Here is a 15,869-nt window from a genome sequence, read left to right as displayed (position 1 = left end):
CCGTTCAAAAAAAACATCTAAAGTAAATGCGGATAATTGTGAAGTTCGCAAAATTTCTCCGAGGCGTCACAAACTTTCAAGTCTTTGTAATTATTAAGAAAGATTTTCACCGGGTCAGATCACCAATTTTTTCTTTTACTAGATTGAGTTAGGTCATCTAATGCATGTGTTGAACTATATTAAACAAGAAGCTACCATATACTGGAGAACGATCCCACAAATGATTCTAATCATTTAACAAAAATTCATGAATTCGCTCCAACTGCAACCCAGTTAACGATGTTTTAGATGCACCGATTAGAGATGAAAGTCGCAAAGGTTGAAGGAACTAATTAGAACAATCATGAAGATGCTTACTTGTGATTATAGAAGTTTTGACTAATTAAGTTGTATTAAGTAAGTAGCCTGAATCAGATATTTTTGATTTTTTTATAAGAGAAGAAAAGAGTATTTAAATAATTTTAATAATCAATCTTCACTATACAACATTTTCATTCAGTCACACACTACAACCTAATTTTGTCACCTTAGGTTTGTTCTTGATTCGATCATTTATGTCCTATGCAATATATATTTTTAATCTTTATCAATTAACATGTTCTTGATATACAAAACGTTTAGACTATTGCTACTTAAGTATTTGTTACCAATGTTTTAAAAACCGGTATTTTATACGTACCGGATTTGGCTAAAAAATGGTACGACCGGTTGAACCGGGTTGTACCAGAAGGTTCAACCGGGGCACCGGGCTGTATAGTTTACCCTATAATTTTATATAATGCAACTTTAACTAAAAATATAACCCAAAAATATGCAATTCCATTATAAAATATAATCCAAGAGATAATCCATATTCAAAAATAATAAAAAAGCAATTATTTTTTAAACAAAGTTCTTTTAAAATAAATGTGCGAAATAGATTTATGACATCGGAATTCTGTCAATCCATTATGCTTTAACACAACTTGTACACTAAAATTCATATAATATTCTCATGTAAGCATTGAGCATGAGCACTGTATATAATCGATTAATAAGCATCAATTTCAGTTTTTCATATCATTAATATATATTCATACTACCTCACGATCAAACATACAAAATTATTAAACAGGGGGTTAGAATTTAACCTTGGATTTGCTATCAATCGATTGTAATGGGAATGAGGGAATTGACGTTTACTCTTCTCAGACTATAATCGCTATGAGTTATCAGTTATTACTAGGTTGAAAGTTAAATAAAATGGGCCGCAAACCCAACAAACAGCAGTTAAAGACTTAAAAAAATATTGGGCTAAAAACCGGTTTGATGGTTCAAACCGGTATTTTAAAAAAACCGGCGGTTCAAAGATCTAACAAACCGTTCAATAAAACCGGGCTTAAAATACCGGGTCTCTATACAAAATCCGGTAATACCGGTTGAACCGGCCGGTTCATACCGGTTTTTAAAACATTGTTTGTTACTCTTTTCACATCCAATCATTTAATTTTAGGCACACATTCATCGATTCTCACATTCTTCGTCATTTATGCATGCACGTATGAATCATTTTTTTTCACATACGAAATACATTATATGATCGAGCAATTATTGTAAATGAAACACATTTTAATTAAATTCATTTTAGTAAGTTTGTATGATTTTATAATTGCTACTAAAGTACGTAGTCCAGTTTTCTAAAAGTATTATAATGCAATTCAAATTTCAAAGACGATAGTTGTATATCTGAGATGGGGGTTTATGATTCATGTACAAATTACAAATTTTGGATTAGTCCAGTTTACTAAAAGTACTATAATGCAATTCAAATTTCAAAGACGATAGTTGTATATCTGAGACGGGGGTTTATGATTCATGTACAAATTACAATTTTCGGATTAATACACATAAATATTAATTTATTGCTGCAAGAAAATGAATTTGATTAATCGACTGCAAGAGATTGTATGCAAACTTTTATATTAATTAATATTATAGATAACCAACTTAACTATTACAATTCGGTATATATTTGGTAAATCGTAACTAATGTACCAACTTATTACAACTCGAAACAAAACTCAAATGCCAAGAAAAAGAAATAAACTATTTGCAGAGAATACAATATAGAAGTAAATAAACACACAAACCATACGTACGATTACCAAATAAATGCTTAAATATAATTAATTAACATGGGGGCATATCAGGAGGTGGTGGCAAAACTCTAGCGTTGATGTCTTTACCGTTCCTTACTATAAATACCATCCCCATTCCCCAACTCACATGTCGTTCAAAATGACAATGCATAAACCATACACCTAAAATATATAACAAAAAAAATTCAATAAGGATATGAAATTTAAATAGTTAAAATACTAACCAAATTTACTTTTTTCTTTGGAGGGCACCAAAAAAGTAACTACTATACTTAGTAATTTAATAGTCAGTTTTCGTAATTATTCTAAAACAATGTTGATTCCTTAACTTTTTAAATATTTTTCACCATTAAAAGGAATATTGTAAAAGATTAATATTGGCTAAATATATATTAGACAAATTGAACTTCACTAATCCAAAATTTCAGCTCATTAATTACCGATTTACCTACAACTTTGTAATTAATAAATATCAAAAGTGTGTGCATGCATGCATGATGATAATCCGAGTAAAAGTAAAAGTTTGGTAGAGTACCATTATCAAATTGTCAACTATTATTATTATCTATACTAAAAGACAAACCATTAGTAGAAAATAAAGATTATATATAAACTAATTACCTGGATTATTAGCTTTGAATCTAATAGCAGTCCAACCATTCTGAGGAACAGCAATAGTCTGCATATGAGGTGGATCAACCAAATTATAATTCACCGAATCTCTCTTCCTATTATAGTTCCCAAATCCAGACCCCACCACGTAAAAGCTATGCCCATGCAGATGCATTGGATGGTCAATTCCGGCCACCAAGTTTGTCCCTTGAAACACCAGCTCCACCGTCTCATTATGCTTCAGCATTTGCACTCCGGTTGCCACCTTCGGCACCCTCAACGACGCATTCAAACCGCTTTCCTGAGTGTAGTTAAACTTAAACTCAGGAACGTCCGGGAAATCATTCCCGTATAACCCTTGGTTTACTCCTCGGTAGTAAGCTTCCAGGATCGACGTCGAAGGCATATCGAATGTTATGTTGTTAATACTTGCTGCGAACCGTGCGGTGTTTCGTATGGCCTCGCATGTTTGGTTTGCCGCGCATGGGATTGCGTTTATTGATAGCGTGTAAAGAAGTGTTCGTTTGATCGTTAATGGTACGTCGATTGGGTGTTCGGGGGTAGCTAAACTGCGTAATCTTGCGGTGAAGTTAAAGGATGCGTTGCGGTCGTTGGATGGTGGAAGGGTTGCGAAAACCGGAGGGGTTGAGGTAGTGTGGTTTCCGGCGTACTCGATGATGGCGGTGGTGGTGGTGGTGTCGAAATTACTGGATTGTTGGCCGTTAAACAGTTTTGCGGCCATGTAATAGCGGTTGTTCGGTTGATTGGCTTCTAGGAGAAGGTCTAGGGTTTGACCGGGCGATATGGTGATGTAATCGGAGGTAAGTAGTTTGGTGTACGCGCCGTCGGACCCTACGACGGTGAGGGAGTGGTTTGCGATGGCGAAGAAGGCGAGGTTGTTCATGGCCGCGTTGACCATTCGTAGCAAGTATGTTTTTCCTCGAGTGACTTTTATTTTAGTAGTTTCTATAAACAAAATTCGATATCATAAAATAATGGTAATAGTAATAGTAACAGTAGTAGTAATAAAATAATAGTAGTAGTAATAATAACAACAATAACAAAAAATTAAACCTGAAGCGGAACAATTGTAATGATCTCCAGGTTGACCGTTGATGGTAAGAGCGTCGGAGATCGCTGGATCTCCGCCACTTTCTATGAAATTTTCGAACACAGTTTGTATATCGCTTTGCCACCATTCACCTGCATTTTTCGTTGTTATTTTATTGCGTCTGATTTAAAATAATTGAAATGTTTTATATTTTCGAAAAACAATTCAACGTTATATTTCTTTTAAATGAATTAATAGAAGGGTTTCTTAAGGAGGAGGAGAATAACCAAACATGTATGCACGTTTAGATTAACTTAAAGTAACGTATAATCCTTTCATTGTGGTCAGACAAAAAATATATATTTTAAGACTACGAATTTTCAAACAACAATAAAATATAGAAACTAACGATTATGTCAAAGCGAATATCAACATCGATCTCAAAGAAAATCAAGTACAAGTTATCTAGAATGTCTTGAAACACAAAATATACATATTAAACAATAAAAGTGATACCTTTATATAAAAAATTATGGTTCTTGTAAAAGATGGAACTTTCACATCTGTAAATATTATTTTTATGAGATTTAATTGGAAAAATAGTTGTCATTTAATTATACAATTGCATGTTGAAGTTTCCCTCTTGTCTATATCATTTGGTTCACCTTTTGTGGTCTTTTGTCAAAATAATTTCAATTGTTTTCTAAACCAACAAGCCTAATTAAATTGTTAGCAACACAATTAAGACATGCAAAAGGTAAAAATTACCTAAGACAACAGGTACTTCTTCATCAGGTTGTCGAAACGGGTATGTAGTCCCGAGCCTAGGTAAAATGACAAATAAGCCATGTACGGTGGCTCGTGACCAATCGCTATGCGCGTGCCACCACAACGTGCCTTCTTCATTGGAGAGCAAAACCTGTTGGCTGAAATTAGCCCCGGGTTGGATCGGGCATTGTGTCACAAACTCCGGTCCATCGGCCCATGGATACCTTGGCATTTTCACTCCATGCCTATATTTTTAACACCATCAAAATAGATAAATATAAAGTATTTCAATAATAAAATAACATACAAATGAAATAAAATAATATATTTATTTATACCAGTGAATTGTGATATTGTGGTCGCCCTTGTTAATAACATCAACGATGACGGTGTCACCACGACGAGCCGTGATGGTTGGCCCTGGGAATTGTCCGTTTACGGTTAAGAGGCTCTTGTTATTGCATAGCCTCGTGTAGTTGGTTTCTTGAACCTATATTTAAACACAAAGTTTTAATTATATATTTAAGTAACTAAAACATATTTTGAATAATGCATATGCTATGTAGTCCAATATATGGAGCGGATCGATCACGAGACTTACGACAAAAGTATATTTAAGAACAGCAGCTTCTGAATGGATGGATAAAAGAATGAGAAGAAACCCTAGAGCTTGAAAGGTGATGAAGTTCTTCATATTTAAAATGTTATTAATTATTAATTATAAACCTCAGATGATGAAGAATTGGTATGTTGGTTGCATGTATTTATAGTAGGTTTAAGATGCAAAGAGGCTGCTAAACTGTTGGCAGCTCGTGAAATTTCAAAATGATTTCGTTGACCAATATGCATTAACCGCTGTTCTTTAAAACGTGGAATCTTTGGTTTTCATATATAGTGGATGCCAGTTGTGTAGAAAATCTTGTAACCAAGTGATCGATGTGTGGGTCCTTTATTTGTTAAACAAGTAATGGCTAATTACGTGTTCCTATCGATGTGCGTGGATGAAGCCAGAAAAATATTATATATAGTTATAGTTATTTGTAGTATATATATTAATCGTTTTATTATTATTTATTCCTACAGTTTCATAGTTATTTGTAGTATATTAATCATCAAGAAGAGAAGCCAGAAAAATAATAAATAACTATATTAATTGTAATGTAATTATATATAGTTATTTGTAGTATATTTCAATCGTTTTATTATTTTTTTCCTATAGTTTCATAGTTATTATTTGTAGTATATTATCATCAAGAAGAAGCAGAAAAAGAATTAATAACTATATTAATTGTAATGTATAGTTTCATATATAGAAGCAAAAAAAACAGTTTCATATATAGTTAGTACTAGGTTATTGACCCGTGCACGACACGGGTGGACGTATAGAAATCGTCTAGGAAACATATATAATTTTATATTATATTGTAATTTGTAATATGTTTTTTAGGACGAAAACATGATATTTAGTTGTAAATAATACTGGTACGAAAGGAAATTATTGTCAGACATAAAGATAAACCAAAATAAGATACGAAGTACAATGTTTAGAAACACAATTAAAAGTTAAAAATTTAAAATTCATAAATTAATAAGTGTGTAGTAAGCGTAAAACAAGGCATGTGTTTACCATGAGTTCATATTCATATTCATATTCAATTAGGAAATCAAAGAGACGTTTGATAAGAAAAATTGACTAAGGCTTAATGGACTACATATTTAACCAAGATGAATTAAAAATTTGTTATAAACATCACACCTTATAGTTGATAAATAATCCATTTTCGTTACTCATGGTTTTTGTGAGTATAAAATTTTTTTTGTTGATTAGCAAATAGTAGATAACATGTTGAGTACAAATTATCGAGGTGATCACTATATTGACATTAATAAAATGTTTAATATTATTAATGATTTGAAAAATCATATAACATGAGTAATCTAATTTTTAACACACAAAAAAGACAATAAAATGCAAATGTTACAAAAGTATGTTTTGAAAAGTAAGATAATTAAAACAATTAAGTGTAACAAATTTAAAAACATTTACTTTTCCAAACACCGGGTATTTTAAAGACTTAGATTTTGACATATTACCTTAGAACATAAAATAACTAAATTATAAAGCAAACCATAAATGTAGACGATATATAAAAATCCAACACAAATCAAACCAAATTCGAAACATGAAGAAATTGTCTTAGAAAACAAAACACACTAAAACTGAAAGGTAAAAAAAAAGGTCTTCAAGTGTTGCATTTATTTTGAGCCTCCAACGTCCATCACATATCAACCTTTAACGTGCCAAACATCGCTCCTTCATCAACATTCACCGGGTTTGTTATTGGCCTTTAGACGCAATAACTTTAATATACGGACCTTGACAAAACAATCATTCTTAAGCATATCCAACTTATTAAACATGGTTGTCTTTTTTTTTTGGCTCCATTGTGTTGTTTGTAATAAAATAATAAGAACGCAAACAAGGTATTAAATTGATAATAATTAAAATATATGAACGATGTCAATAATATGAATGAATGAAATAATTTGAGTAATACAAATGAACCTTACAAAGAAATGCGAAATTGCAGAATTTGATAGATGAAAAGATGTGGTGTGAAATTTATTCTGTAAAACTGAAAGTATATAGAGAGAAGTAATAACATAAATATTTTTTATTAGTTAATTTCAAAATGAAAGTTATTCTCAATGTCATTCAAGGTAATCAGTTGGCACATAAATTTAAAATTTGAAAGTTAATCTAGTTAATATTGTTATTAATAGTCAAACGGTTTTTAATGTAAAAATGATTTCATAAAGACGCAACAAAAATAGGAGAGTTGAAACCTATAATTTATGTATTTATTATTGTTATTAATAGTCGAACATTTTTTTAAATTTAAAAGGTAGATTCGATTAACTTGAATCGATGATCCGGGTTATTAAAAAGAGATGCAGGTCATCCAGAAAATATAATTATTTAGTTTTAAATTATTTAATTATTAAGATATTATAATATGGCTTAGTATATATGGAAACTCTAACAATATAACAAAAAGAACATGCTAAGGGGGTGTTTGGTACAGAGAATGGAAATGGAGAGAAAATGAAAATGAAAATGGAAATGGAATTGTAGAGAAACAGAATTGGTATGGAGAATGAGAATCATTTCTCTTGTTTGGTACACGAGAAAATAAACAGAGAACTCTACCATACCCAACCCCACCTCCACCCAACCTGACACCACTCACCACCGCAGCCCCACCACCACAGCCCCACCACCACCAGCACCACCACCACCACAGCCCCACACCACCAGCACCACCACCACAACCCTTTCTTCAACCACAGCCCACCACCACCGGCTACCGCCACCAAACCCCATCTTCAACCACAGTACACAAGAAATTAAAAAGATTCAAATTTTTGGAACATAAGATATAGAAAAAGGAGGCTCATATCTGTCATCACTGTTTCTTTGGAGATTTTGTGGTGGTGGTTGTGGTGGCGATGATGATGATGATAATCAGAAGCCACCTGCAACCACCGCCGATTTCCACCACCACTGTCACCCACCTGCGACCACAATCACCCGACCATCTGAAAACCCTAACCTACCACGAACCACCACTTGAAACCCTAATCTCCGTTCACCCGTACCACCTGCAACCTACAACCGGTTACCATCTCTGTGTTCACTACTGCGAATGGCGGAGACGGGGTGGTGGTTGCAGACTTGGAGACGAGGTGGCGGTTGCAGACTAGGAGACGAGGTGGCGGTTTCAGACTTGGAGAGGAGGTGGCGGCCGGAGACGGGGTGGTGGCTGGAGACGAGGTGGTGACATGCTATGAGGAGGCTACTGAGAAATGGATTTCTCTTTGTTTTAAAGAGAAATGGAATTCTCTAGTTTTAGAGAAATAGAAAGAGAAATAGAAATGAAAAGTGGAAAACAAACAAAAGAAATATTTCTAATTCCATTTCTCCCCAATCAAATCCCTCTACCAAACACCCCCTAAGTGTTTAAAAATGATGTTAGTTTAATAATATTAGGTAGATTCCTTCCTTTACTTTCTCTTACTAAATCGGTACAACTACTAATAAATAATATTTTAGAATAATAAAAAAAGGCAAACACAAAAGAACTAACTACAATTAGTAATGCCAATATAAGCATGTTTATGCTTATTATAAAGGGTGTTGACATTTTAACTGTAGTGTATGCTACTTGTTATCTCCTGAAAGAACACAACGCATATACATAATGAATATTATAAATCTTGACTCTAGAAACTCATTCTCAACCACATGTTTTTAATTAATGTTTAAATCTTGTGGTCCACAATTAAAGTGAATAAAAAATGTAAATATAAATATAACTTTTTCTCTCTCCTGAAAACATATATAAAAATTAGTAAAAAAATGTTAAAAATTAGCAAAACATTTTTTTAGTTTTCAATGTTTTGTATTAAATGTTACAACATATATTACGTGTGTAACAAAAAAAAAACAAAAAAAAAACGATGTTACATAGGGTTTTCACAACTCAAGTGGGTTTTCATTTTATACTCCCGAAGTATAAAATGAAAACCCACTTGAGTTGTGAAAACCCGCGAAAACCCTATGTAACATCAGTTTTTTTTTTTTACATGTAATATATGTTGTAACATTTAATACAAAACATCGAAACATAAAAAAAAATGTTTTGCTATTTTTTAACATTTTTTACTAATTTTTATATATGTTTTCAGAAGAGAGAAAAATTTATATTTATATTTATATTTTTTATTCACTTTAATTGTGGACCACAAGATTTAAACATTAATTAAAAACATGTGGTTGGGAATGAGTTTCTAGAGTTTTCACAATTCAAATGGGTTTTTATTTTATACTTAGCCTATATATACATAAGGGATGGTTCAGGAGAGAAATCATTTTATTGTGAGAAGTGAATTCTAACCGTTGATTAAAAATGATCTATGAATACATTGGTTATGGCATTTTTGTAATTAATGGTAACCGCTTTTAATGATTTTTAATAAAAAAAGGATAGTCTTGTAATTTTCTTCTTATAATAAATATAGAAACCTACTTTTTGTCTAAGAGAATTCCTTTGATCATGCTTTTGTCATCTTAGTTGCCAAAAATGCATTTATATAAAATTAGTATAATATATGAAAGTTGAAAATTTATATTGTTTTGGTTGAACTTGTACACTGCATCACGGGAAAAAAATCCAAACATTTTTTTTAAATGTCCTACACTTACATGATAAACCTACACTTGTTTTTTTAGTTGTAGTTTCAATAATTAAAAAACTTTCCAGATTCTCATGTTTATGTTTATCAAATGTGCTAGTGTTTAGAGAAGATATTTAGTGTGTAGCAATGTAGGATATTTATATTTTGTATAGTATGTGAATGTTTGCTTTAAAATGTGTATGATTTGTAGTGTAGGATGTGAACTCTTATTGTGTGATAGTGTATGGTAGTGTAGGATGTGCATGTAATTTTGTGTATTGTATATGCAGTGTAGGATGTGTATGAAATTTTGTGTATCGTATCTGTAGTGTAGGATGTGGACTATTATTGTATGGCATATGACAATGTATGGTAGTGTAGGATGTGTATGATAAAAAATGTAGCATGTGTAGTTGAGTGTAGGTAAATGTATTGGTATTGTGATACCAAAAAACTTAAATGTAGTTGAGTATAGGTAAATGTATTGGTATTGTGAATACTTACCATGTCAATCAGCGCCTAAAAATAGGTATGGTGAGGACATTCTTTGATGATAAATGGTGGTGAATGAAGATCGAGTTCAATACAATCTATCGGAGAATTTGTACGATTCTTAATGTAGGATTATTGTGTTTGAATTAAAGATTTTATTGTTTTTTTATGTGGATAACAATAAGAATTGAGGGGTGATTATCTTCAATATGATCTGGTTTTAATTTCTGGATATGGTCAATATTACGTTAATAATTAAATAATTATAAGTCAAATATAATGTTAATATATAAACATGTAAATAATTAAGTAGTTTCTATATATATTACATTTGTTCATTTACTATACTGCCCCCATATTTAAATAAAAGAAAATAAAAAAACTAAAAATCTGATTGGCTGAATAGACTTCTCATACTTCTCACAATAACTTGACTTCTTTCCTGAACTTAAACATATATATATATAGTTATTTGCACAAAATATTTTTTTTCCCTACTGTTTCGTAGTAATGGCAACTCAATTTCCCACATAAACCACGAAGGGGTTGATCATCAAGAAGAGACCGAAGTGTGCATGTGGTCTAATCTAGCGTTTTGCGCTAATCAAAGGATATAGTTAGTTAATTGGAGCTTTCCTCCGACAGGAAGTGTTATGGAACGGGAAGCGTATGTCTGTAGATTCCAATTCCAAACGACCCAGAAACAGAAGAGGTGTGATGTGGGGTGAGCCCAGAGTGGGAGATCTGAAATTCCGGATGAGAAGTTGACATGAGTGATGAAAGTCACATCAAATAAAAAGTTTAATGGATATTATGAGAAGTCATAAAATTTAGTAAACTTTGTATAAATATTTAGCCTAATTTTAAATAATCTGAGTATTTAATTATATTTAAACAGGAAATGAGAGTCGCAAATATTTGAAGAGGATTTTTATGTCTTTAGTGACGGTCACAAATATTCGTTAGCTTGGTCATAGTGTTAGACTTTGGCATCTTGCCCGATCTTACATATATATCAGTGGTGACCCATATATATATATAGGCTAAGTATAAAATGAAAACCCATTTGTGTTGTGAAAACTCTAGAAACTTATTCTCAATCACATGTTTTTAATTAATGTTTAAATCTTGTGGTCCACAATTAAAGTGAATAAAAAATGTAAATATAAATATAACTTTTTCTATCTCCTGAAAACATATATAAAAATTAGTAAAAAAATGTTAAAAAATAACAAAACATTTAAAAAAAAACAATGTTACATAGGGTTTTCATAACTCAAATGGGTTTTCATTTTAACCTTACCTATATATATATATATAGACAAAGTACAGAATGAAACCTAACCCTATATAGGCAAAGTATATATATAGTTAGGGGTGTTCAAAACCGGATATCCGAAATTTCGGATATCCGATCGGATAGTGATTCGGATATCCGAAAGAAAATCTTGTAAAAGAAAAAGAAAAAAAAATTGTTAAAATCTAACAACATGGTTTTCCAATCCAATTATCCAACAAACTAAACATGTAAATAACATCCTGGTTCAAAATACAAGCCATTAAGATGGAGAATGGAGAAACAAATGTTGAAGCCATGGTGGATTTGGTGCATATGGAAGAGTTAAAGTGGCGGACGGAGATGGTGACTGATGACGGAAGAGTGCCGGGGGACGGGGGTGGAGCAGTGGAGGAGGTGCGGATGGATTGGAAGAGATATCTAAGATGAAGACTAGAGACAAAGAATGGCTGAAAGAATGAGTGGTGTATGTTTGTTTTTCAAATTAGGGTTAAATCTAACTTATATATTAAAAATAAAAATATATTAAATTTATATTTCGAATAGTTTGGATATCTGAACTATCCGAAAAATCCCAAAAATACTATCCGAATCCGAATTTTCGGATATCCGGTGTTCGGATATCCGAAATTTCGGATAGTTCAGATACAAATTATCGGATAAATCGGATTCGGATTCGGATACTTTTGAACACCTCTATATATAATGATCAAAGGTCTACATTTAATGTGGCAGTTTTGTAATTAATTATGGAGGTTTAAGAGTTATTTTTTAATGGAAAATGGTAAAGGAGTCATTTTATGGAGGAAATCAACATAGGAAATTATCTCCTTTGTGTAGAAACTTGCTAGTTATAAGAGAACTGTCATTTGACCTTCCATATTCCAAAGGTACACAAGATTCGTCATATCCCAACTTTACAGAAGAGTCATCATATCAATCCGATCATCCGTCAATTGCCGATATTATCTTCCCACACTAGAATCAAGCGGCTAATACCACTAAATCATTGTAATCGGTGGCAAGAAATCTTTTCTATATCAGAAAATAGTGTTGCTGAAAGAGCTTATAAAGCAAAATCATTGATTGAAAACCTATTTTTTGTTTGGCTGACAATCTACGACGACTTTCGAAGGTTAGGGATTTCGTTCGTTCCTCCTTGTTCTTTCAATGATGTTGGATGATTTTTTTTTGTTTCGTGCATGCAACCATAATATTCTGCATTTCTTAGTCGGTTTGTTATGAGAGATCGTCTTGAATAGTGTTATTAAGGTGATAGTCGGTAGCGGTACATGGTGTGTGCGGGTGTGGTTTTTATGTATGTGTAAAATGTAGGGTGTTACTAAAAATGAATTGTTGTTCTCCCATGTGTAGGTAACAGCAAGATGAAGAAGATGTCCTCGAAGAAAGGTACATTTATTTGAAGCTATAACTGAGTCAGATTCGTTATTAATTAAGAGACATGTAGTCTGATATTTTATTTTTATATGCAGGAAGTGGTAGTGAAAGAAGAGTTTCAAAGAAAATTTGGGTGAAGTCGCAAATCGGGTCCAAAGGAAAAGGTAAAGTTGTAAACAAGAAATCATGTATGTGCAGGTAGTTAGCTTTGGTACTTGTAGATGATGTTTGTGCTTATTTTGGCTTGAAACAGAGATGTGGGGTTTCTGTGTAGGAAGATTGTTAAGGGTTGTAGTGACTCTCATTTTAGTAGCTTATGTAGGTGATAGTATGTGAAGGTAATGTAAATTATGTGTGTTATTTTGATAGTTTCGTTTTATCTGATGTGTATGTGTGGGTAACGTAGATTCTGATGTAGGATATGTAGACTATGATAGTTGTGTTACTTTGCAAGCTAGTGTATTAAAGTCGGGGTGTAGGTTGTGAAGGTTAACATTCGTGTCATTCAATAATATTGCGTTTTATCTGGTTTTTATGTGTGGGTAATCTAATTATGTTTTATGTAATGTAGACTATGAGTTGTGTGTTGGTGATGTTAGTAAGCACACTTGTCACACCTCGACTTAGGGCCTGGGTGCGATGCCCGTTAGTTGGTATCTGTTTTAAAAATATATCAAAGTTGCGGGTTATTAGCGGAAGTCGTTTAAAATATAATATTTATTTATAAAATGTCGGGTCAGAATACCCGTTTGATATTTTAATTAACTGTCTTTTGAAAATATAATTTATTAATAATATTCTAAATAAAATATCTGAGCCATCAGATCACCTCTAATGACTATGTCTCCAATCTTCTATCAGTCTTGCTTGTCAGTTCTATTATTTACAATTTCCCTGAAATGTGGGGAAAAATACGTCAGCACACAGCCGGTGAATGACGCTGACTCTATAATACCATTGCATAAACAATAATAATACCTTTGTGACAATACTCATTAGGCACCCAACTCAATTGGGTTACAATTAACCTAAGTACATGTACAATTAATCATATACACTATACATTTCTCTGAACAGTCTCGGAGACTTCCAGAGGCATGTTTGATGATATGCATGGCCTCGGGGAACTCCGAGTCACTATGTATGTATGGATCTAGACACATGTATACTTTTAATTTGAGTATGCCCGTTTCTCATTATTGTAACACAAAGTTTTAAGAATTCGTAAATCCTATGTAAACAGTTCAGACTCTAAAAGAGTTGTAAAAGGTTGGGGCGTATTCACCTTTTATGATTGTAATCAGTTTTTTAACACTGATTCATGTATATTTGATCAATTTCGGTTACTGACCCCTGTCTGTAAGTCAGTTTCTGTTACTGATTCCTGTTTCTGTTTTCAGCTTTCTGATTGATTGATTGATTGTTATCTCGGACCTATAGTACGAGAATAACATTTGTATAAATATCTAGATCTACAATCTAGCTTCAGACCTCGTAGTCTGTTTTATATTGCTGTAACCTTGATAATTTAATGTTTGTATAAAACATGTGGACATTTAGTCCCTTTATTTATTTATTAATTATATATCAGGTTTCTTCTTCAGGAAGAAACATTTATATCAGGTTTCTTCTTTAAGAAGAAACATTACTTTGTTTATAACCTGTGAATGAATAGTATATTTCTTAATTATTAAGAAATACTATTTTTAACTATACCCTTTGTATATAAATGATTACATTACTTAATCATGAAGAAACTATAGTTAGATTATAACCTGTTTCAAGCTAGATTATAACATTACTTTGTCTATAACCTGTGCTTATGAAAAGCTATATTATACTTAACAGTGATCAAGGTTCGGGCTATACCTCCGACTATGGTCTAAGCTATTATAATAATAAAATAATAACTTAATCAGAACCCCTACCTCGTATGGGTTATTTGGAGTTAAATGCTTATGATTGATCGAGCGGCACTTATACTCTATATCGCGCATTATCCACTAAACCTTTAGAGCTTCAGAGCTTGGCACGCTTCACGAGGTCGGTACGCCTTTCGAGGTTGGCACGCAAAACGATGCAAAACGTGTGAAAAGTGAAGTGGTTGGTGTGAGTTGGAATGTGCCGAACACCCTTCTATTTATAGCTGAAATGTTGCAACTTCGCGTATCGTGAAGATGCACTAGCTTTTCTGAGTCAGCGGTAGGGTTGCCACGTGTCACCAGGCGCTGCCACGTGTCTCCATGTGTCACGCATGCAGAGATACAACTTCGCGTATCGGGAAGATGCTAAATCCGAAACTTCGAGTATCGCGAAGATGCTTGTTTTCAGATTTTCATTTCCAGTCCTTGTACTATCCAAAAATACTAAAGCGGCCCTTATGTGGCTCACGGCGATGCGAGCGTGCGAAGTGCAAAGTGCGCCATCAAAACGCCACATTACGCCCATCGCCCGAGTCCGTGCGCATCGGGTGCTTCGCACCCTCCGCTAGGACTATGGAGAGTGGTTAGCCACATTAAAACATTTCTGTGGAAACTTACTTTCTTATAAAGAGCTTCCATTTCTTTGTTTGTTTTCGTATGGGATGAAAATTTCATTCCTTATTTATACCCATGGGGAATGTTTCTCTTTTATTCCATCTTTCCATGTAGGATGGTCTTAAACATAAGATGCTTAATTTTTTTCTTATCTCATTTTTCCCATTACTTGATTTTGAGATTATTTTAATCCTTCAACTTTCAAAATTGACAACCTTAGTCCAAAATAAATATGGGTTTTTTCTAGATGTTACAACACTTATGTATAAAAAGCAGTGTGTATGTTGTGAAGGTCAATATGCATGGCATTCGATTACTTATATTTTGGTTGAACGTAA

General features: G+C 32.8%; 1 protein-coding gene across 1 annotated transcript; it reads right to left on the bottom strand.

Moving 5' to 3' along the window:
• Nucleotides 1–2,168: 2,168 nt before the first annotated feature.
• Nucleotides 2,169–5,297, bottom strand: LOC143619897 (laccase-14-like). The gene is made up of 6 exons (XM_077091718.1): nt 5,171–5,297; nt 4,908–5,059; nt 4,570–4,814; nt 3,825–3,953; nt 2,760–3,716; nt 2,169–2,300 (listed from the first exon to the last, which is right to left on the bottom strand). The coding sequence occupies exons 1-6, from the start codon at nt 5,261–5,263 to the stop codon at nt 2,170–2,172; spliced, it is 1,707 nt and encodes a 568-aa protein (XP_076947833.1). The 5' UTR covers nt 5,264–5,297; the 3' UTR covers nt 2,169.
• Between the last annotated feature and the right edge of the window lie 10,572 nt (nt 5,298–15,869).

Source organism: Bidens hawaiensis, unplaced genomic scaffold, assembly GCF_021521415.1.
Source record: "Bidens hawaiensis isolate Kalapana, Puna unplaced genomic scaffold, B.hawaiensis_p1.1 tig00002525_1, whole genome shotgun sequence".
Taxonomy (NCBI): domain Eukaryota; kingdom Viridiplantae; phylum Streptophyta; class Magnoliopsida; order Asterales; family Asteraceae; genus Bidens; species Bidens hawaiensis.
This window is presented reverse-complemented; position numbering and strand designations above follow the sequence as displayed.

Excerpts from the sequence above, each read along its gene's own strand:
- LOC143619897 (XM_077091718.1), bottom strand. The coding sequence starts at position 5,263 with ATGAAGAACTTCATCACCTTTCAAGCTCTAGGGTTTCTTCTCATTCTT. Across the intron at positions 3,954-4,569 it reads AGAAGTACCTGTTGTCTTAG|GTGAATGGTGGCAAAGCGAT; the intron begins GTAATTTTTACC and ends CGAAAAATGCAG. Across the intron at positions 2,301-2,759 it reads ATTCAAAGCTAATAATCCAG|GTGTATGGTTTATGCATTGT; the intron begins GTAATTAGTTTA and ends TATATATTTTAG.